Source organism: Pantherophis guttatus, chromosome 5 (genome assembly GCF_059756535.1).
Source record: "Pantherophis guttatus breed Tessera chromosome 5, ASM5975653v1, whole genome shotgun sequence".
NCBI lineage: Eukaryota > Metazoa > Chordata > Lepidosauria > Squamata > Colubridae > Pantherophis > Pantherophis guttatus.
Window position 1 is genome coordinate 60,528,930 of NC_142067.1, and position 24,563 is coordinate 60,553,492.

General features: G+C 38.4%; 1 protein-coding gene across 3 annotated transcripts; it reads right to left on the reverse strand.

The window, feature by feature from the left end:
* Positions 1-4,871: 4,871 nt before the first annotated feature.
* Positions 4,872-24,243, reverse strand: DDX3X (DEAD-box helicase 3 X-linked). Of its 3 annotated transcripts, XM_034423843.3 has the most exons (19): positions 23,501-24,243; positions 22,021-22,078; positions 21,251-21,301; positions 18,199-18,261; positions 16,228-16,359; positions 15,322-15,445; positions 14,200-14,367; positions 14,017-14,116; positions 12,536-12,671; positions 11,810-11,895; positions 10,797-10,895; positions 10,543-10,703; positions 10,271-10,415; positions 9,665-9,809; positions 9,244-9,425; positions 9,040-9,157; positions 8,204-8,360; positions 7,494-7,642; positions 4,872-7,378 (listed from the first exon to the last, which is right to left on the reverse strand). In XM_034423843.3, exons 1-19 carry the CDS (start codon positions 23,543-23,545, stop codon positions 7,299-7,301), a joined length of 2,199 nt encoding a protein of 732 aa, XP_034279734.1. In that variant the 5' UTR covers positions 23,546-24,243; the 3' UTR covers positions 4,872-7,298. The 3 variants fall into 3 exon arrangements, with proteins under 3 accessions (XP_034279734.1, XP_034279735.1, XP_034279736.1); XM_034423844.3 differs by lacking the exon at positions 18,199-18,261; XM_034423845.3 differs by lacking the exons at positions 16,228-16,359; positions 18,199-18,261.
* Positions 24,244-24,563: the final 320 nt, after the last annotated feature.

The following is a 24,563-nucleotide window of genomic DNA, read 5'->3' on the forward strand; positions in this document are numbered from 1 at the left end:
TTGCTTAACGCATTGTAAGCCGCCCTGAGTCTCCGGAGAAGGGCGGCATATAAATCGAACCAATAAATAAATAAATAAATAAATAAATAAATAAATAAATAAATAAATAAATAAATAAATAAATAAATAAATAAATAAATAAAGTTAACAAAAGCGATTTGCCTTTGGCAAATCCTGCTGAGGTTAGACTTCAGGACACTACTCCTCCATCGCAGGGAGGCGGAACTGATTAAGTGGTTCCGCCCCAGGCGCCTAATGGACCCTGAAGGGTTCCAGGAGCTTGGGGAGATGCCTGACTTCCTTGTCCACCGTCCGGCTGAGTCCCTGACGGCTGCCTGGAATAGGGTGGCATCTGGGGCACTGGACCGGATTGCGCCCTTGTGACCTCTCCATGGAGGTGGATCCAGGAAAGCTCCCTGGTTTACCGAGGAGCTCCGGGAGATGAAGCACCAGAAGAGACGTCTAGAGCGACGCTGGAGGACCAGTAACTCCGAATCTGACCAAACACTCTTAAGAGCCTTGCTCTTAAGGGAGTGGAGGAGCCCTTGCAGGATAGAGCTGAGGAGTTTGTGCAGTTTCTGTCGGATAATGTCGCTCAGATTCGGATGCACCTGGACTCTGGGCAATTCCGACCGAGATGACGGGGGCAGGTCTTAGATCTATTGTGTGAGATGAATTTGAGCCTGTGACTCCTGAGGAAGTGGACAAGGCTGTAGGAGCGATGAGTTCCTCCATTTGTTTGTTGGACCCGTGCCCCTCCTGGCTGGTTTTGGCCAGCAGGGAGGTGACACGAGGCTGGCTCCAGGCTTTAGTTAACGCATCCTTGAGGGAAGGGGCCTTCCCGCAACCATTAAAGGAGGTGGTTGTAAGGCCCCTCCTCAAGAGGCCTTCCCTGGATCCAGCAGAATTAAAGAACTTTCATCCAGTCTCCAACCTACCCTTTGTGGGAAAGGTTGTAGAGAAAGTGGTGGCACTTCAGCTCTTGCGGTCATTGGAGGAAACGGATTATCTAGACCCTTTTCAGTTTGGCTTCAGCCTGGCTACAGCACAGAAACTGCTTTGGTCACGCTGATGGATGATCTCTGGCGAGCCCAAGATGGGGGTCATTCCGCCATCTTAGTGCTACTTGACCTCTCAGCGTCTTTCGATACCATTGACCATGGTATCCTTCTAGGAGAACTAAGGGAGCTGGGAGTGGGAGGCATCGTGTTATGGTGGTTCTCCTCCTATCTCTCTGGTCGATCACAGTCGGTGTTGGTAGGAGGACAGAGATCGACCCCTAGACCCCTCGTTTGCGGGGTAACTCAGGGCTCGGTCCTCTCTCCCCTCTTATTTAACATCTACATGAAGCTGCTGGGTGAGATCATCCGACGATACGGGGTGAGGTATCAGCAATACGCTGATGATACCCAGCTGTATAGCTCTACCCCATGTCAATTCAGTGATGCGGTGGAACAGCCAAACAATAGAGGGCGGCATGGAAGAAAATATGTCGGAAATTAGTTCAAATAAAACATGTTTTTGTGATAAACCTGTGTAACATGAAAACTGTAATAGATGATAAGTGTTTTTAAGTGTGTTTAAGATACTAAGATTCGAGGAAAAGGGTCAAGAGATTAAGAACTAGATAGAATTTTGTTTTATAAAGTGTAATAAAAATGGAGTTGTATTGAATTTGAAATTAAAATTTGTGGTGATAAAATTGTAAGGTAAATAATTAGAATAAGGTTAAAATATTGTTAAAAATTATTTTGACACTGATGGTAAAAGATACAAGGTGAAGAACAAGATAAAATCAGGATTGATATATAGATATAAAAATGAGCGAGTTAATTTGAAATTAAAATTGTATTGATATAATGGATTTGTTTAGGTGAAGATGCTAGACTTTGTTAAAATCTGTTCTTTTATGTTTTGAATTTCTATCCGTAAAAGATATGGGAAATTGTGAATGGAGCTTGTTAAAGGAATGTGAGCGTGGTAACCATCTATGACCGGATCGAGACTCTGTTCTTGAAAGTTATATTTTATGCCTATGTTTGAAAAAATAAAAAATATTTACAAAAAAAAAGATTTTATTGGATTCATGATAGAGAAATGGTGAAGATGATGGAACTTGGTGTGATGGCCAAATTGACTGCTTTAATTTGAGAGGGACGTTGTACTAACTTTGATTGGAAACCTTTTGACTTTTTGTGGGAAACAAAAAAATATATATGGTTTTGAGGATTAGAATAAAAAGATTAATGTACTGTACTGTTCATTACTGTACAGTACAGTAACCAATACTGTAACCATCGAAGAGGCTATTTTATATTTATAACTGCTATAAAAGAAAATCAGAAGCTATGTCTTTATATTTTTTATTTCAGCACTTTGTTCTTTCATTCTTTTCCTTTTAGTTTTATTCTGTATTTTAAAAAAATTAAAAATTATTAAAAAGTTTAAGTCCTGAATTCTCCTGATTCTGCTCCACAGAAGGCACACTAAAGTTTCTAAATATAGGAAACCCCACTTCCAACCTGGCTATCGGAACCAAGCAGTAATACAATCCTTGGTTGTATAGAGGGGCATAGAATCAAAACCACGTGAAATATTAGTACCGTTTTATAAAGTTTTAGTAAGGCCACATCTGGAATACTGCATCCAGTTTTGGTCCCATTACAAAAAGATGTTGAGACTTTTTCCAAAGTGCAAAGAAGAGCAACTAAGATGATTAAACATACGAAGAACGGTTGCAGGATTTGGGTTTGGCTAGTCTAAAGAACTGGGGGGGGGGGAACTTGCTAGCAATATTCCAGTATTTTAGAAGTTGTCACAAAGAGGAGGGGGTCAATTTATTTTCTGCACCAGAGGACAGGGAAAGAAACAATGGATAGAAAATTATCAAGAAGTAACCTGAAATTAAAGAGAAACTTCCTAACAAGCAAGGACAATTAAGCAGTGGAACAGGTTGCCTTCAGAAGTTGTGGGTGCTTCATCACTGGAGGTTAAGAGACTGGACAGTCACTTGTCTGAAATGTATAAGATTCTCCTGCTTGAGCAGGTGGTTAGACTAGAAGACTTCAAAGGTCCCTTCCAACTCTATTCCAATTCAGTTGCTATGCAGCAGTCTGGTACTAGCAGCAATCCCACCTATTGCTGGAGCCTAATTTCACAATTAGTGTCTGGCATCTATTACATAATGTTCCTGAAAGCCAGAAAGATCTTTAATAGCCTTCAACATCCCTGCCCCTATACTGGGATCAGTTAATGCCACACTTGGAAGTCAGTACATAGCTCCAAAATCCCTTACTAAGTTACACCTCAGATACACAATTAAATCATGAATGATTGTAAGCTAGTATTTCAGTAAAATCTATGCTCGTCAGGCTTGAACAGTGGAGTTATTGATGCTGTCTGGGTTTGCTTGCTTGCAGATTATTACCCAACTAGGTAACAGTATGTACATGGGATTTGCTCCATTTATATACTGTAGCTTGCCCTGTGCAAGTGTTCACACAGCAATGTGGTTTTCTCGATAGTTCAATTAAAGTACAGCAGCCACAATTGGGATCAGAATATTGGTTGCCAAGCTACATGGTTAAGTAACATCACATGACCAATTTTATGACAATTTTTAACCAGTTAGGGGAATTGTGGTCATTAAGCGAATCTGGCTTTCCCAAATTGCCTGCTTGTTAGAAGCCAATTCAGGTTACAAATGCCAATCACTTAAAATGCTACCATTATAAAACCAGTTGCCAAGCTCCCAAACTGTCACATGACTATGGAGGGGACAGGTCACCAGTCACTTTTTCTGAGGTCATTGTAATTTTGAGCTACTGTAGCTCAAGAACTACCTGAATTGTTTTCTGTGGTATTAATCTCTGCTTATTCCAGTGTTGGTACTGAAGAGAACATGTACCGGTTGTTTCCTTATTTTCTTTTGAACAGGGTGTAAATATGGTTTGTTAATGGCTAAATGGTCTGAATGACAATCTTCTAGGAATTTCCTAACATTTTTTAAAAATTTCTAGTAATTCTTCTCAGTAAGCAACTCTGGGTATTGTACATGACAAAACATAAGCATGAATTACAAAGTCTGTCCATTTGATTAGTTTTGTCTTCTGCAACGGTAGCTGGCATCTCTGAGTTGTTATGTGAACATCAGCCTTCCTGATTTTATAACGTCTTTACCCCTCCTGCTCAATTTGCCTTTTAATATTTTGAAAAATTTGTAAACCACCTATTACTGGGGGCTGATCAGCATTTTTTTTTTACTATATTCTTGTTCTGCTATCTTCCCCCAAATGCTCCCATTCAAACCTAACATGCAACTATTTTTCTAAGGTGGAAGACAAGTTCCTGGATAACAGGTCACATTTGTGGATCTGAACTTGCCATATCATTGCTCTCTCTCTCTCTCTGTCACACACACACACACACACTCATCACACACTCAAATCCCCCGTTATACTACAAAACAATTCTACTTCAATGGTCCAATGCGTATTAAAAATGGAGGTTAATGTAAATATACTTTCCCAGTCCCAAAAGTGGTTTACAGAATCAGTGATAAGTAACTACCAAATTATAAATACATTTTATTTCTACTATAATTATTATACCAATAAACAACCTCATTTACAGTTTGCAACCAGCACTATTACTTATTATTCAGGTAAAAACTAGCATCTGTATTGGATTACAGTATACCAAAAAGCAATAAATGGCTTTTTGTCTACCCCAAACCAAAAGGTCCCACTGAAAGTTCAGTTCATGATGCCAAGGTTTAGCAGAGATTAGGAAAAGCAGAATCATTAATTTTTGAACCATCTATTTTTAAACCACTCCTTTCCACCTAAGGTAAGAATCAAAATTACACAGGATGCATTTCAACTTTTTATTTTATTAAAACTGAGTAATGCACAGCACATGCAGTGCTAGCATCTAAACTAATACAATAAGCAATTACTAAACCTACAGTGACCCGACGTTCATATTGTTTACACTCAGCAAGTTTAAACCCATTCTTTGCATATGATTGAAATCTTTATCACAACTGAAGAATATTGCTGGTTGTAAAACTCACTAAAATGCTATTGCTGAATGTACAAGTCACTGATTATGCCAATACAACAAAGATAACCACATGTTTGAGGATTGCAATGTGCCAGACATTCACTGAAAAAAAAAAACACACAACTAAACAAAAACTCACGCAACGAACATCTGAGAATCTGGACACTTCACATCAGTGTTTTGAAGTGTTTCATTAATATCTTAAGACAAGTGTATCAAAACCTTGGCATGTTTAATTTTAAAGTTGCCAATTTTTGTTTTACTATCAGAAAGTTATGGCTACACTGCTAATGCCGGGTCTGCTTAATTTGACTTAAGAGTTTAATATGACTTAAACATTAAAAGCTCACACTACCCCGAAATATATAATTTCACGCATACGGTGACATTCAACATTCAAGTGCCAGTGTTTTTGTACTGTCTTTTGGTCAAGTTTCTTTAAACTTTCAAAGAATCACTTTTAGGCTTACAAAAATAAATATTTGTCAAAAATGTTCAATAAATATTACACAAAACTAGCAGCAAAAAGTATCTAGAAATCTGTCGTGTGCAAATAGTTTTCTTCCCAACCATTATTCCCATGGTCCCAGTTTTAGAATCTAGTTCCTTCTCCTTAGCCAAGCTGCGTTCAGTCTCCCAAGAGACAAAATAAGATTGGAAGTTAAGGACACGCACACAAGACATATAAAATTCTCTGAATGTGCAATAAAAGAAGTATTTTGTAAAAAGTTATGGGCAAAATGTACAAGGGCCTAAATCTAGACTAATTGAAATAGCACCATAACAAATGACTTCAAATACTGTCAAGTGCACCTACTTAAAGTTTAGTACAAGGCACAATACACTTGAAAAGATCTATTGCACTTTAGGAGATTTTGCTGTTGTCCTATGCCACTTAGAGAAAGAGTTGGTAATAGCTCTGGCAACAGACGTTATCTCAGAGACACTAAGTGACAAAGGCCTTTTACTGTTGGAAATACTCATCTTTGGCCAGATCAGCATTAACAAGACTAAATACAATGGAAACCTATGCAACTAAAACTGACTAAAACTGCACTTGATAGCAGAATTGAACCTTGTGCAGTTATGTACATTCCAACCTTTGTGATCTCAGAATTTGTTACTCTTCTGGAGCCATTTTACAAGTCTACAGTAAGCCAGTTAACACTTCAACGCAGCTTGAACAGAGTAATGTGAATCTGCATTAAAATAAAGCCTGCTGCATAATTCTTCCTGTTCATTCCCCCTTGACCAAAAAACATCAACACTAGCATGCGTTAAGACCAAAAAAATCAGTCAGGCCCTTTTAAAAAATGGACCTTCACTGTTATGGTCAGCCATTCTACCATTTCAACTTAATATGGCAGGCAATTTTGAATCGTCTAAGTAGATGAATTCTCCTAAAAACTATTTCAAGTTCAGACCTTTAAACATTCCCTGTAATGTTCCGCCTTCTATTGGCTAGCTCACATTAATAATCTGCCTAAACACTGGAATTGCTGTGTTTACTTGCATTTACTTTTAAAACAGTGCTTGTATGCATGCAATCCATACACCACCTCATTATCAGGACTGGAATGGCTTTTTAAAGACAATCAGGTTCGAAGTACCTATCCAGGATAGAGTGAGCAAATCAACTTTAACTTTGTACAGTTTTGCCACATTAGAAACTAATTCCATTGATATGCTTCAAGATGTTTTATTTTTCAAATCTCCAAGTATCAAAGCCCTAATGTAGGCCACCGCACAAGTTTTCTTTTTTCTTTTGTTTTTGCAGATAAAGTGGATGAATCAATGATTCCTGTAAGTTGTATCACACCTGTGTGCCAAGGTTTGATTTTTATAAAGCCCAAGTTGAATAATTTTGCAAAGACAATTGATAATCTTGGGCATTACTGAGCCAACAGGACATCAAAATAAAAAGTTGTCTAAAGTTAAAGGCACAGTACATTAACAAATGATCCTCAGTCACAAAATTATAAATACAGTTTAGGAGTGGGAGTGGGGTTGGGTAAAGGAGTTAATCCTGACTACAATGGAGTCTTTAAACCTTCTTCAAAGTAGGGCTTCTGTTCCTTTCCTTCTTGTGACCTTGAGCTCCCTTAAAAAAAATTCAGTGGAGAATCACAGCTGGTAATGTACTGCGAGTTCTTGAAGCTACACAAGGTATAGTCTGGCTAAGTTACATGTGGTTTCCATATTAGCTTGTTTGGTAAGAATCTGCAGCAAGCAGATCAGTTGCCCCACCAATCTACCCCCTGAGAGTTATAGTTTCCTCCATATCCATCACTGTTATAGATGCCGCCATAGCCACCTATTAAGACAAAAAAATGAGAAATTTAAAATGCAATGAAAATGTTCACAAGACATTTTAACATGATTTTTTTTCTATCATCTTTCCTCCCACCTAAACAGCACAAAAGATTTACCTCCAAATCCTCTGCTACCTCCGTGACCACCACCACCACCACCACCACTGCGACCACTACTTGCACGACTGCTGCCAAAACTACTGCTCCCACCGCTGCTGCTGCTGCTTGTTCGATAATCTCTGGCACCAAAACCTCCACTGAAGCGGCTGAAGGAAAACAGAGAGATAGGTAAAACAGCATTTGAAGTATCCATGAATCCCATTAAATAAACCCTCCATTTAATTAATTCTTATATTCTGTATCTATTTTGCTACTGCATGCTTGTAATCAAGCAATAGCTATTGTCTCAAATTGTTCGGTGTTCTTTTTTTAAAAAAACCTTACTATTATTCAGTCTCCACAGAACATTATTTCAAAATTTCAACTGAACTGGCATCTAATTTCGCCAAACCAAAAAGTCAATAAGCCAAAACACAATAAGCAGGGAACACCATGCATACCGTTCTGAGCTCCTATAAGAAAAGTGGGATATAAATCCAACAAACAAGTACCCTATTTACTACCATTTCCTCTGGTCTTTCAAAAGTGAAACATTCCCTTCATACCCTACTTTTCTGCAGAATGCAAAGGAATATTGGAGCAGCAAAAAAACCCTCATACTGAAAACACAGGAAGTAGAATAGCTTGCAGCCTAATGTAACAATAAAACGGAGTGACGCTCAAGCCAGCTATATGGAAGGCAGTCAAACTTAATTCATTCGTATTACCCTTTGGAACGCCCACGACTGCTTCCGCCCTTATGATGTTGCTCATATGCCATGTTTTCTAGCCAAGATGGTACTTCCTGTTTAGCTTCAACAAGTAGATCTAACAAGTCTTTTGTGATATTTATGTTCCTCTCATTAAAAAATGATGTGGCAAGACCTAAAAGAAAAGTTAAGGGAACATGAGATCTTCAGCGATCTGTTCTTAACTTTCAAAATGACATAAATAAAAGCAAATAGTTCTTCCTGACCACTCATGATGAGCTCTTAGTAACAGTAGATTTATCATTGCATTTATGATAAATTTGTTCCCCTTTTTGTGTGAAGGATAAGCCATTGATGGGCTTTTCCTTCTACAGTACATTATTTACAACATTGAAAGTAAAAGCATGAAAATCAAAGGCATTCAAATGGGGATATTATTCAAAATGTTTTAAGTATAAAAATTGAAAGTTGGGATACTGTATTTGTACAAATATATTCTTCAATGTGAAAGCTTCTCAGAAGCATAATAAAGCTATCCAAGACAGATTTCCATTAATTAAGCATTTTCCAAAACCAGCAACAAGATTTGTAAGTTCATTTACTGCCTTAAAAGGAACTTATGAATTATCTCAATAATACATACATACACTGATCTTTCCCAACAGGCCTTTATTGCTACAGGTCTTCTTAAAAGTATTTGCATCCTAATCAATGTCCACTATTATTTTGAAAAAGCTTTTTTCAAATAGAGGTTGACAAAATTCTGGGCAGCTACAATCTCATGTTATTTAGCACTTCTGCATATATAGATCTTAATAACTACAAAAACCCCATCAAGATTAATGTCCTCTTACCAAGATTTCCTACACGGCCCGTACGGCCAATGCGATGCACATATTCTTCTATGTCACTTGGCAAATCAAAATTTATGACATGTTTAACATTGGAAATATCCAGTCCTCGTGCCGCTACCTATTGAAGACAAGAAGAGAATCCTGAATTCCCAAAAATAAAATTAAAAAGACACAGATAAGCTACACAACCAAATATGTCCTTACTGCAGTGGCAACTAAGATGGGACTTCTGCCAGAGCGGAACTGATGTAATGCTTCTTCTCTATCTCGCTGAGAGCGATCACCATGGATACTGGTGCAAGCATATCCTTCATGGTACAGGAAATCCTCCAGAGAATCAGCTCCCTTTTTAGTCTCTACAAACACCAGAGTCAAGGAATCCTTGCCTGCATATACAAAGAATTTCATTAACTAATGGTGTATCTGTCAATATAGCACCACATGGTATATAAACTAGTGCTTATGATTGCAATAATAAAAAGGTGTTACTAGGCAAGCTAGCTGCAGGCCGATTGAAGTAAGAAGTCAATTATAGGAGAAAATAGGAAGTTTAAATCTTACTTTTTCTCCCCAGCTAACACAGATTTACATTAGATTTATGCTGGAATCCTTCTTCAGTCTTTACCTGTGGCATTCAAGAGATCAAGCAGAAATGACCTTTTGTCTGACTCTTCCACCCACACTACTTTCTGTGTGATGTTCTCAGATGTAGAGCCAACTCGGCCAACAGCCAGAAAAATATATTCCTCCAAGAAATCACGAGCAAGCATCTAAAAAATAGCACTTAATTAGCATAAACAATATGCATCTAATCATAGTTTATCAATCTCCACAAACTTCTATGGGTGTGCAGAACAGTCTCAACAATACGGAGTTAACTATAGACAAGTTCTTCAAAAGAAAACTATTCAACTCTGCTTATTTTTTTTAACAAATTTACCATAGACATGTCTATAGATTCAGTCATCCAGTTCATGCTTGTTGAAAAGGTGCTGTTCAAAAGGCAACTGGACTTTTTTTCCCCCTTGAAAACATTTCACTTCTCATCCCAGAACTGAAGAAGCTCCTTGGATGAGAAGAGAAACATTTTCAAGGAAAAAAAAACACAAGAAAATCTAGTTGTCTTTTGGAACAGCAGTGTTGGGTTTATCATAGATAATTACTTCCAGTATATCAGTTTCCCTTTAATGTGCTGAATCTTAATGGAAAGTTGAACATCATGCATAAATACCTGGATTTCCTTTGGAAAAGTAGCACTAAACATCATTGTCTGACGGACACCCTTTGGTGGCATAGTATCTTGTTCAACAATACGACGAATCTGAGGCTCAAAACCCATGTCAAGCATACGATCAGCTTCATCCAAAACCAAGTATCTAGACAATATAAGATAGCACATCAAGAGTTCTACGATTCCATACTGACAAGGAAGTTCCAAAGTATCCAAAGCTATCAATATTACAAAACTTATTATCTTATAAACATAGAGACTGTATTACTTACTTGCAGAAGTCCAGGCCTATCTTTCCCCTCTCCATCATATCTACAAGGCGGCCTGGAGTTGCCACAAGCAAATGGCAACCACGTTCCAAGTCACGTATCTGTTGGCCAATGTCAGCACCACCATATACAACACAAGGACGGACTTTGGAACGATAGGCAAACTAGATGGAAGGAAATTTCAGATTTTAGAATTTCAGACCTAAAATTATGCCTTGTGATCTGCTAATGAGTTCCCAGGAGCATGTATCATTTACCTTTCTAGCTTCTTCATAGATCTGCACTGCCAATTCTCTTGTTGGAGCCAAAACTAATGAAATTGGGTATTGTTTACGACGCCCGTATCTTCCATTTTCCTGTAATGTTACAAGAGCAAGATGTCACTGAAGGTATAAGTCCAATGTTATGCAACACATTTCATTCTGCTTGATTACTTCCTTGAAGTTAAACATAGTCCTTAACTTGCGACCACAATTGAGCCCAAATTTTGCTAAGGTAGTTAAGCGAGTTGCACTTTATTTTACATTTTGCCAGTTGTTTTTTTTTAATTTGATTTATATGCTGCCCTTCTCCAGACACTCAGGGCGGCTTACAATGCGTTAAGTAATAGCCTTCATACTTTTGTATATTTATATAAAGTCAGCTTATTGCCCCCACAAACTGGGTCCTCACTTAACCTACCTTAGAAAGGATGGAAGGCTGAGTCAACCTTGAGCCTGGTGAGATTCAAACTTAGTAATTGCAGACAGCTGGTGTTAATCACAATGCTTTTAGTCTGCTGAGCTACCAGGCCCAGTTGTTAAGCAAATCACCAAAGTGTTAGGTGAATCAACCAGTTGTTAAGTGAACCTGGCTTCCCCCATGACTTTACTTGTAGGAAGCTGGCTGGGAAGGTTACAAAAGATGACATGATTCTAGAACAGTGTAAATGTCAGAAATACATGCCAGTTGCCAACCACCTAGGTTTTGATCACATGACCAAGTTAAGTGTGAAAAACTATCATAAGTTACTTTTTTCAATGCCATTATAATTTCAAGTAATTACTAAATGTCAGTCAAGGCCTGTGTTCTGTACAGCTATTTTTGTGCTGAAACAAAATTAGTGCACAACATTCCTCTGCAGAGGCAAACGAGTCTGAGTTACGTTCTCAAACCGAAACAGTTCATTCCCATACATTAACACAGAAGTGACAACTGGAAAAAGCATGATAAAATTCATATTGCTAGGAGTATCCAGATATTGTTTATATGCTGCAAACCATACACTTGCCTTCATGGCTCTCAAAGCATCACCTGGACCATCTGTATATATCTGACTCAATATGGGAAGAAGAAATGCAGCAGTTTTCCCAGAACCTAGAGATAAAGATGCATTAAAATTTGATAGCAATGCAAACATTTTATTTCTGAAAACAAATTCAACCAGTATGTGATTATTATTATTATTATTACAAATTATACAGAAACCTGCATTGGCTGCAAATAGTTTTTACTCCAATGCTAGGTCAAATTTTGGCCTAATTTTTCCCCTTCTTTTAAATTTTTAAACTCAAATTTTAATTTGTTTTAAATTATTGGGAGTTTTAAATTGTCTCGGGCAAAAATTATTTAATTAGGTTTTAATCATGTTTTAACTTTCGTATTTATGTGTTTTATTTCGTGCCTGTTCACCGCCCTGAGTCCTTCGGGAGTAGGGCGGTATACAAATTTAATAAAATGAAAAAAATAAAATAAAATGAAATTAGTGGTAGTTAACCAATTACAGCCAATTGCAAAACAGCAGGTCTTTGCAATTTACCCAAACCCCTCCACTTGGAGAACAGCATTGGCTCATTCTCAGGATTTAGTCAACACAACTGTACTTCAAAATATAATAATCAGCAAGGCTTCTAAAGGAAAGAGTTCAAAATTTGCGCAGCATGGCTTTCATAGTTGCTAAATTTTACTTTTACTTCATTTAGAACATGCAGCTATAACATAAACATTACAGACTTACCTGTCTGGGCACAAGCCATCAGATCTCTTTTGTCTTTGATGATAGGAATAGCATATTTCTGAACAGGAGTAGGTCGAGTGTAGCGGGTGAGTTCAATGTTCCCCATGATAATTTCCCCCATGTCAACATCGCTAAACTGCAAAGGTATTTTAGTTATTAAACAGGAGTATTCTACATCAGTCTAACTACCTTATTAGCCAGTGTTGCACTCATACGGAGGCCTGATTATGAATGGATGGAGCACTCCACCCACCCAATGCCCTTGCTTATGAAGTAAAGTTTGTTTGATTTAAATTCTTGGTAGGAATTTGACTTTGAGGTGGCCAAGTCCTTGATTTCTACCAAACAATTCAAATATATTCACAGAAACTCAGTTCTAAGCTTGACATTGGGGCAAACAGCTTTTTTCCATGTATAGTAGATAATCAAAAGCAGCTAATTATAATTCCAGGATGCAATTTTTTTTGTTATTTGGTTTCCATTGAAGAAAATTTATAAAAAACAGGATTTGTTTTTTAAAAATTGGACTGTGCCACACAATCAACTCGTCTCACTTACAGATCAAATGTAGGAATTAATTAACGAATTTAGGTGAAGCAGTATGCCTAAGGCTATTTTTGAGCATGCTATGCTAATGCAATGCACTCAGTGTAGAAAATAAACACAGATAGTCCTCAACTTACAACCATTCATCTAGTGACTGTTCAAAGTTACAACAGCACTGAAAAAAGTTATTTATGACCATTTTTCACACTTACAGAAATTGGTCCAATTATCAAAATTCGGGCACTTGAGAAATGGCATGTATTTATGACAGTTGCACTGTCCCGGGGTCATGGGATCACAATTTGTAACCTTCCCAGATGGCTTCCGACAAGCAAAGTCAATTGGGGGCGAGAAGAAAGCCAAATTCATTTTACAACTGCAGTGATTCACTTAACAAGTGTGGCAAAAAGGTCATAAAGTGAGGCATTTTTGCCTGGATTAGCAAAAGAAATGTTGAGTTCAATTGTGGTTGTAAATTGAATACTCCCGTGTTTACCTATCCAAGCAACATTAGCAAATGTACAACGATCTAAGTTCTACAGTACTCTTTTGAAAATAATCCATATGAACTGGTATTTTAGTACTGCATTAACCTACCAATTATTTTCTTTTCAATTATTAACTATGTAGGAGTTCTCCATTTCTCTCTCCAGTATGTTTAAAATGTATTTCATCCTCAATTCATTTAGCAAAAACCTCAATATAGCCAGGTACTATAAGCCAGATGTAATAAGATGACCAAGTTTAAAAAAAATCAGACATAAAATCATAAGGTATCATCTCTTTCCAAACAAAATTACTAGCATAAAAAATGAAACCAATGTCCTTTCTAAAGGATTAATCAATTAAAAAGTACTAATTTATTACAATATGGAAGTTTAACAATTTTAGCATAGATTATCAAGTAAATGCATTATGAAATTGGTAGTACTTACACTTTCAATGTGTGGAGGACAGTTGTTGCCTGTTGCCTCAACTGGAATGTCATCATATTTTTCGAAGTTAATGCCTGTATTCCCCCCAGCGAACAGTTCCCTATAATGAAAATAAGTCAACTTTGTATCATACAGCATTGAATGTTTCACTGAAAGGTTGCCAGGTAAGCCTTTAATACTCACTGTTCCGTACGTTCACTTGGGGCAAGTGGTTTTGACCAATCATCTTCGTCATTTTTATCACACCAACGACTGTTTCCACCACGATCATATCGACCAAAGCAACTCCTATCACCACGACTCCCAATACCATCAAAATCACTACTGCATCTTCCACCACGATCATCAAATCTAAACATCATAATATAGCATTAAATCCACATGTATGTGCTCCTTTAAAGCAACCTAGCAAGTTGGCAGCTTTAAAATAATCCCTTTTGCTTTAAAGCAGATTGCATTATTTGAGGCTTAAGACCATGTTTTGCTTTTCAGAAACATACTAAAGATGTCATTCAAACATCAGGTTTAATTAATTAACGTGACTATAGAAATTAATAATTTCAGTTTTCTGTCATGTTAAGGAACCAACTTCTGGGAATCATGCCAATTTGAGGGCTGCAGATTTTGCCTTTCTGCTATCAAAGGCTCTCCATTTAACTGTTTCTTTGCCCTTGTTATAGGAAGATTCAACTAAGTAGAAGGATTTTAACAATTCAGACTGCATTTATTCCATCTCAATTCTTAGTGATTAATTAGGAACTCTTGGGTACCAAGCTCTGGGTTCCACTCCCTTTTCAGTCATCATATTCATGACCTTAAACTATTCCTTCACTCAGTACAATCTACTTCACTGGCTTCTTATGAGGATAAAAAGGAGGAAAACATGCATACTGCCTTGAGCACCCTGATGGAAAATGGGGATGCGAGAGTAAATATTAAAGAAAACTTCAAGATACTCTGTAATCAAACTAAATGGTTACAGAACAGGCTTTGAATATAAAGGAGAAAAGTACCCATGTAAGATTTAGGTATGGCAAACCAAAAATAATTTCTCATAAATTCTGAACTAAATAACCTATTTGCCAAAAGCAATTTTATAGGAAATGCTGAGTATTTTTCCTAATTAAAATACACATGCATACACACCTAGCTATTGGTACCAAACAATTCAGACCAATTACATATTAGGATTACTGTTAATAATTTTATTAAAAGTAACATGATACAACTAAATTTCTACAGACAATACATTAGAAAGGATTTGCTGTTTTTTTAAAAAAATAAATAAATAAACTAAGTAGTTACCTTCCTCTTGAGCCATTGCCACGGTCAGTAAAGAAACTTGATTTTCCTGATCCACGTTCACTTCTTGCACCAAAGCTACTATAAGCATCCCTGTCTCTGCCAGCATTCCATCCACCATCAAATCCTACAAATAATACAATCCATTATTAAATATTTCCAAAGATATTTACAGGTAAGAAATATATTGAGAAGAACCATTAATATCAACAAGCAGCCACCAGTCTTCCAAATACAATTTATCTGTTTGTTCAAAGTAAGCCATACTGCCATCAAGATGGCACTGACAGCAAAAAATGGGATGGTGTTCAACATCCAGCAATTACTGATCCTTTCAAGCTGAATGAACCCCACCCACCCTGGATATTTTTACTTCTGTTCAATGAGGAATCAGCCTATGGCATATCTCTGGAGTTCAACCATTAGGCAACCCATACTAAATATATTATGGTCATTTAAAACTTGACAATTTCTTAACAGCTTGAAAACTGGATCATTTCAAGTTTCATGTATTTGCCCACATACTGACACCAGTAAAGAAACAGTCAAATGAAAGATTTTGAGAATGTTTACCTTCCTTGACATGTAACACCTGTAATTGGAACAACTACTGGGCAATGAGCTTCAACATTGCTAAGTCATTAATAGAAATGTGAAAAGTTTTTACTCCAGGATTCAAATTGATCATCTTCAACTGTGGTTTGAAGGATTCTAAGGACCCATTAAAATTTCAGAACTATGATATCCGTTGCATTTCAGTTTAGGAAGGCAGCTCCCTTAAAGCTGCTTGGTAAGAAAATTCAAAGAATTTTCCATAAATTCCATGAGCTTTGTCCTATCTTAAGCTCTCTATTTTTAATCACTATTTAATCACTAAGTTGGATGGAAGTGACAGGCCCCCACGCCCACCTCTGTCATCACGTCCAGATCCTCCTCTGGATCCAAACACACCGCGATCACGATCGTAGCCATTCATCCGGCTGTCACGATCATATCCATTCATATAGCCATTACCTCCACGAGAGTCCCAGCTGGGGGAATCTTTAGCAGAGAATAAAAAGTTAAACAATTAAAGTGTTAAATGTCACTTGTGCCAGCAAATAGTTTTTGCAAGCTCCACTGTAACAGTGTGACTTTTGTTGCCAGAAATTTACATTTAAGGGCACCTTTCTTTTAAAAAAAGGGCAACTTGGCCTCAAATAATTAAAATTGCAGGCTTATCTGTATCTATGTTCACAAAAGCTGCAATAGTTTATGGATATTTGATTATGTAGCTGAACTAACTTTAAGTTATTGTACTATATTTGTACTTTAGCTAGGTACCTCGTATACCAATATTGCTGCCATGCATTAAGTTGAAGCACATTTTAAAAAATGGTCAATTTGAAGCAAGCCCAGCACTAAACTCAAGGTCCAATGCTAAGCTCAAAGATACAATTTATTAAGCACATAGCAATTTTAAAAAGCAAAATTCTGACTAGCCAATGCTAATATGTGCATTTTTTCAGATCAGTTTTTTTTAAAGAAAAAGCTGCTTGTACAGTATGTTAGAAGTCTGCAACTATTATTAGAAAGTTCATGAAAAAAATCCTATCTGTGTTGGTCACCGGGACCAGAGGTTAAGGCGTTCTGAGTCATGCTGTAGCCCACCCTCAGAATACAAGTCTGAAAGCTCGGTCCTCGGGCCCAATGACCAACACAGATTGGATTCTGTAACATTATCCTGGGACACATATTTGCCTTCATTCGTGAGTTCCAGTAAAAGGTTATTATCTGGTTTATCTTTACAAACATTGTGAAAAGTTTCAGAATCATACCTTGGTTAATTTCCTATGGAAAATGTGAAGAGCTCTGGCTATAAAGAGTAGCTAGGATTGTGGGGGGTAAAGTATTTGCTACAACTAGAGCTAAAGGAATTTTCCTCACAAACCAGGAAAGATTGAAACAAACAATGCTTTCCTGTTTCTCCACAGGCCTCCAATCCTAAATCCAGAAAGGGAAGTTTAAGGAAAACAGAATATTATGAACTATTTTCCTCTTCAAAAGATCACATTAGTCCAGTGCTTCCCAAACTTTGTCCTATTGTATCTGACAATATTTAATATACCAAGAAATTTTATTTTTAAAATCTGCCATTAATTTTATTACAGTATTTTGAATAAACTATTCAAATGTTGGATCTTTTTAAATCTTTCAGAAACTTATCCAGTTCATAGAGAAAATACTTACAGTTATTAATAGTGGGAAAAGTACTAAGCCACCTGCTGAATAATTTACCTTGAAAGATTCAGCACATTGTTAGCGTGTAACATTATATGAACATGCCCACTAAACAGAAAACCTGTGTTTTATTTTATAACTTCGAATAGATTTACACTATTGACAAAGGAAACATTTTAACCGCATTGTTGGTGAAGAAAGTGTTAAATAGTTTTAGTACATGTAGCCATAAAAAGAACCGTGGCCATAATAAACTTGGATCTAAAATTAATAAAGGTGAATTTCAAGTTTTTTGTTACTATGCTGGTGTCTTTGCTGGTGTTATTAGTTTAAGAACTAATAACTTTCTCACCACGTAACAATGTGTCTACAAAAGTGGATTCTGGTACTTGCTACTTATAGGTTTTTAATAAAAATTAGTGTTGCTAAAAGTACTAAACTTTAAAGGAGCAAAAGAATTTAACATTTCTTCACTGTCTATTTTCTTAATCATGTAACACCAATTGAGAAAAGTGTTAAATTGAGGGGAAGAAGGCATGGCATGCCTGAGAATGTGCTTGAAAGAAAAAGCTCAAACTGTTAGTTAACTGCAAGTTACCGCTTAGAGGCATGCTCCCAAACGACAAACTTTAAAATCACCCCAGCCTGACACCAACTTACAGCTTCTTGGTGGTGGCATCGAATTGGAATAGTAGTTTGCTGTATAGTTATGGATATTGTATGCTGCAAAAAGAGCCATGAAAACTCCCAGCATTATGATTCAGTTTGAAAGCATATTAAAACAGTCTGTTATGGAATGTCTCCAACCAGTGTTAACAACTTTTTGGCATCCTTATTCCAAAATGTAAAGTTTCTACAAATATATCAGCTTACCTTTAGTGACAGTAGAGTTCACATTTGGAGAAGTAGAAGAAGCAAGTCTCTTGAATTTTTGTGGCCAACATGAGGATACCCCCCCCCCAAAAAAAATCATCTAACAGAGTGCTTCAAAAAAAGGAAGGAGCTGGCCAATCAACAGCTGAGAACAGTCAGAAATATCAAACATTTCTCACTACTTCCAAGCAAGTTTCAGTCCAGTATAAAGCTGGTTTTTATTCACTGACTCAAAATAGTATTACAAATCTTCTCTTTGATTGCTTTTAAGTTCCCTCACCCATAGTAATATCCTTCTGGGGAAGATTAGCCCAAGCAGCTACCCATCTTCATTTAAGAGATCTATTTGATTTTCTGCTTGTAACAAGACTTTTTTTTAAACTCTTCTCCTCCCTAATCTAGTAAAAGGCCCAAAAATTACCATATGAATTTAAATGTCACTCTGAAATAACAAGAACCGCTGCTCACTTCAGGTCTTTCAGTGAACCCTCCCACAAGGCCCAAGAATGTTTTAGATCATGGGTGTCAAACTGACACACGGAGGCCACACCTACCCAGCTCCCCGAAGGGAAGTCACGAAATGTAACATGACAGCAATGTGATGCCACGAATTTGACACTTGTGCTTTAGATCACTCCCAATCAGCATAGTTAATATTTACAGTATAAGCCAAAATGTATGAAAAACACTAGAAAATTACTAAAAATCATTCTAATGACTTTTCCCTTGTTTATTAGAATAGGTGAGGGTGCACTAATTTATTACCGTATTTTTCGGACTACAAGACACTCCGAAGTATAAGGTGCACCTAGCTTTTGGGGAGGAAAACAAGAAAAAAAAATCTGCCTCTGCCTCCCAGCAATTTACCTCCTTGCAGCAAACAGTGTGGTCAGCTTCAGCACAGCCTGATTTAGCACGAGCAGCTGATTGGCAGTTGGATCTGCCTCCCGGAATATCTCCTATCAGCTGTTCCAGGCTGCGAGGATTGCCACCACCCATTGGTGCCATCGCTGCTGTCACCTATCACCACCTCCGCATGCCCCATTTTCAGCCCATTCGAGGCGGCAGGGATTGCCGCCACCTGTAGGAGGTCGAAAACAGGATGCACGGAGGCCAAAAATGGGGCAAGCGGAGGCGCATAGATGACAGCGGCGATGGGCACTAACGGCACCAATGGGCGGCAGGGATCCCTGCAGCCTGGTACAGCTGATAGGCGGTATTCCGGGGGGCTGATCCAACCGCCGATCAGCTGCTCATGCTAATTCAGGCTGTGCTGAAGCTGACCACAGTTTGCTATGCTGGAAGGCAGAGGCCGAAGGGTGGGGGCCGGTGGGGCTTCAGCAACATTCACTGTATAAGACACACAGACATTTCCATCCATTTTGGGGGGGGGGTGCATCTTATACGCTGAAAAGTATGGTAATCTTTGTTATGTGTTCACAATTTTTAAAGTTTCTGAATTCTATTAACTTTTTATTATTATTAACATGTGAACCCATAGGCTAAAATTAGCTATTTATGGTTATGGAAATTGTGGAAGTCAAAACAATTTCTCAAATTCTACCAAGTTCTAGCTTACAGTAAGCACCACAGTGAAGACAAGAAACAGTCAAAATGTAGTCTGATATCTGCTCTAGTTTCAACAATGGCAGAAATGCTATATATTCAAATCGTCTAAAATTTTCAGTAACAGTTGAATGAGTTAAGGGTCTACAGCTCAGTGGACCACATGACAATATCCCTATAATTTTAAATTTAAAAATGGAAGGTTGACTGGAAATCAACTGTTAAGAACCAATAAAAATGACATTTTGGCACTTAACCAGAAATTGTTAAATGTAACTGCCACAAGACTACAACTAACATAGAAACAAACTTGATTTATTTTGCCCACTATTGTCAACTTAAAATAATCTTCTCTCCCAAAAATTGGGGGCAAGCAACTTTCTTGCAAATCACAAAAAAGGTAAAAAGAGCTATCTACCCCAGCAAAGCTTTCATTAAATGTTTACCTTTTATTTATTTAGTTGCTAACAAGATTGAATTCCAGAAATATGGATCCTCTGAGAAAATTCAAGAATGTGATTATCATTTCTACAACCTTTTTGGATCATTAAGAGTTAAGATACTATACTGTAATTTTATCTAGTAACTAATAACTAATAAAATTAAAATTAATTAATAACAAATTTTAACTGCCAATTAACAGCTTTAAAAACTTCCTTCTATGAAGTTTTAAATTTCTAGCCCTATAATAGATTCACACAGCAATTTTGAAAGAACAGCACCCACACTAAACAGGGAAAGGCCTGGGTCTCTGCTTACTTCCATTTCTTTATTACTAATGTTTTCAAAACATTTCATTTCATCATGGATCATTTCATAATTGCAATACGAATTATCGTAATTATCAATGATGTCATTCCACATTCCACAATACTTGACCATGAATTTGATCATAACTTTCAGAAGAAACAATATTTTCCGTTGGCCCGGTGCCATCATTGTTCCGGTTGTAGTAAATTGCATTATTACTTAACTAGCTTTACTGCTTAAGTGAAAATGCAACTCTCAATCACTAGCCTACTAACTGTATTACACTCAAGTTGAATTTTCTCTTGCAACTTTCATACTGTAAAAAATATCACTGAGTTAGGGTCCAAATTCAATTTTTTATATGCTTCCTTGCCACTTATAACCACAGATATCACTTCAAAGCTTAGTACAGGATTTTACTAATATTTAATGTTTTGGGATGTTGTAATGCATATCCACCTATGAATCAAGTTTAAATGAAGCACTATTACTTCACAATTGAAATCTGTATCAACAAACATACCCTGCTTTGAAGCTTCTCTATTTCGCAAATGAGGAGGAATGTACCGGCCTTCTGGAAGAAAAAATACTCGTTACTTTAAAAAACTTTGCTAGCTAGAACATTCACAATCCATCGCAGTATTTTTCTTATACTTTTCATGATTGGAAGCTGTTAGTTTATAACCTTTACTTGGCTATCAGGGACAGAGAACTTCTAAAACAGTAGAATAATTTATAAAGTGTAGTTATGTAATAACCTGACATTAAGAGATTAAGTTACTAAGAATCAAGTTTTTTTTTTTAAAAAAAAAATCCCATTAATATTAATATTGTAGCATTTTTCCTTTGAAATCCATTTATCTCACTAAGCAACAAGCCAATATTGCCAGAACTTTAAAAATACAGTACTGGAACTCAGTCAACAGTTGTTCTTTGGCAGTATAAAAGGAGTAAGATAGCACTGGTAGATGATAGTCCAGTCCAACAATCTCCTCTATTCTTCAAATATATTCTGGAAAAGTTACAAATTCAGAAATTGAATGAGTGATGATCTGATCAAACACTGGATTTAGGTAGCATGCAGCCCTTAACAGTTTTTTTTGAAGTTCAACTGTCCAGCAAGATTAAAAAACATTATTTAACATTAAATATGCATAACAAATACAAATACTGGTGTGGGAACAGAATAGTAGCTTGATTCTGAAGCATCAATAGATGCTCTTTTTACTGAAATGATAGGCAACCCATAAGACATAGTAACCCTAGAAACATATTCTTGAATTATGTACTTACTACTTGCTGTTCCTCCTCCACTCTGAGAGTCTGAGGAATTCAAGTCTAGACCAGCAAACTTAAAAATACACAAAAGTTATTATTAGTTACATTTTCAAATGAAAACCTTTCAAGTTTTAGCTTTGACTCAAAATAATATCAAGCAACTTTCATTTGTTCATTTGTTTTATCAGTACTTATTTATAGAATACAGCAATTAAAGTGGTATACCACCAGAGTATTTTATATTGAAATTAAACATGCCAATTGTTTCCCAATAACCACCAGCCAGTTTTAAAAAGCTCTTGTTTTGCATAGAAGCAAATTCTCCCCACCACTTCTTTTAATGTTTTATGGCACATTTGATTTCTTTGAGCAAAATTACGTTAAATACTTATATGCTATAGGAGTCTTATGTAGTAAATCACAGCTTTACATTGCATTAGATATATCGATTATTTATTTTTTTAAAAAACTGCATAAGTATAAACATATATTTTGATCTTAGTCTAAATACCCTCATTCAAAATCGCAAACTAAGGGCCGCCTCCCCGGACCAGACAAATCTAGCTGGGTCGTTTCCTGCCTGCTGCGTTTTCAGGCCGCAGTAGCGGCATTCCAGCTCTGCCGCAGCGAAGGGCGACTGCGCTTTCCTAGCCCGCCGCTAATCCGGTGGCAGCGTCACACGCCTGCTCTTATTTCCCTGACCGGCTCCTTTATCCATTTCGGGAGATGGTTCTAGCCCACACCGCCCGCAAGACTTTGCTCTGCCACCACTCTCGACCACGGGCAAGAATGAAAGCGGGGAGCGCAGCTATGTAACCAGCGTAAAGGAGAAGAGGGAGAATCCGCCTTTCCAGGCGCGGTACCACCCTCTTCTTCCCCCCTTTCAGACAGGGGCCTCGAGGACAAAGGAGATGTGGGGCGCGCGTCTGTATGCATGCGCGCGCACCCAACACGGGAAGCAAGAGCAGCAGCAGTAGCTAAGTGGCTCCCGCTCCCCGGCTGGAAACAGCGCACGCGCTTCTCCCATCCTCCCATTTCGTCACCGCTCGATGGCCGCCGTGGTCCCCCGCCCGCTGCAGTTCGAAGCCAACGCCGCCAGGGGGCCCGGCAGATGTAACACTCGCCAGAGCCGCACAAAGCCCCGGAACAGGCCCGGCCTGTCTCACACGGCCCAGGGGCGCTTCACCCTATCCTTTACGCCTCGCCGCGATTCTCCCTTGCCCTTCAACAACCCCCTCCCCCTTCATTTTTCGGCCTACAACGATTTGAGCCTAAGCCGCCAAAATTGCGGCCTCCAAAAAAGGAACTGCGTCACAGTAAAATGCGCCACCAAAACCGTGCCGGACTGGTGGAGCGCGGGAAGGTAGTAGGATATCACAAGGGCAAAGGAGACTACAAGAGGGCCCCGAAGCCAGATCGGTCACCAGCGGGGGAGGGGCGAGGAGCCCTCGCTATTCCCGGCCCACCCTTGAGTTTTTCCCTTGAGTTCCCTCACCTGCTGATCTAGACCGAGGGCATTTTCCACTGCCACATGACTCATAACGAGAGATCGTTCCGGGAGGTCCCGCTCCGCGTAGAGAAACTCGAATTCACTAGAAGTAATATACGCCTCGCCTACAACAGTTCTACCTCCTCCGCCTTAGAATCGCTTCTCTAACTGAAACACCCCCAGTTCGACCCGGGCCTTTATATATTCCTCCGCCCCCTCGCAGCCGCCGTGCTGACTTCAGCGCGCAAGCCACGCCCCTTCTTCCTCCTTTCGATCCCCTCCCCCCACCTCTGCTTGCTGCAAAAGGTATCGCGGGGAGAACTCTCCGCTCCGCATTAAGAGGTGGGGGGAGGGTGAAGAAATCCCAAGACTACCGCGAGAACTAAAGTAACTTCTGGACTCCTTCCGATTCAGGAGGCGTTAGATGATACCGCGAGGCTTCCCTACACAAAGTTTATAGCGCTATTCACGCGAGATTCCCCCTCCTTTAGCTACCCCCTCCCTTCTGTTTTCGTTTCATAAAAACTCTAGTGGTTCAACCGGTTCCTGCAAGATCTCGCGAGAGATTTGTCAAAAGAAATCTGCTCTTGGCAACAGTCTCCCTAGGTCACGTGAACAACCCTGCTTAGTCTAGCCGCCATCTTAGATTATGAGCGGCTTTCGCTGCTGCAGTGGCGCAGCTCTGGGTCGCGAAAAGGGAGATGGGAGGGATTCTGTGAGGGGCCTAAGGCTTATGTCTGGAGGATTGCAAAAAAACAGCACGAGAGTATATGAGTATGTCATGGAGGCATGATGTGACTCGTTTCTCCCTTGTGTGTGACCTAAATAGCGGTACCGTGGCAACAACGAGGATGGGTAATAAATCCTCCCGCCTCTTTCTCGCAGACCCGCAGAATCGCCGAACAATGAAGGGATAATGAGCTTTGTGCCTGCTCCCGCGTTCCTCATCAAGGATAAATCCTATTTGATAACACGTCACCGTTACTCCCACAGATATTTTAAGGCCATCCTCTTCTACGCCGTTTTTCAAGTACTATTTTTGCCAGGTCTCTATGCTGCAAAAATACTG

What these genes read in the sequence shown, in the direction of transcription:
- DDX3X (XM_034423843.3), bottom strand. Translation starts at nt 23,545, where the DNA reads ATGAGTCATGTGGCAGTGGAAAATGCCCTCGGTCTAGATCAGCAG. An exon ending in ATAGGCCTGGACTTCTGCAA is followed by an intron (nt 10,416 to 10,542) that starts GTAAGTAATACA and finishes TATATTGTCTAG; the next exon opens with ATACTTGGTTTTGGATGAAG. An exon ending in TGATCTCTTGAATGCCACAG is followed by an intron (nt 9,426 to 9,664) that starts GTAAAGACTGAA and finishes TTGTATATGCAG; the next exon opens with GCAAGGATTCCTTGACTCTG.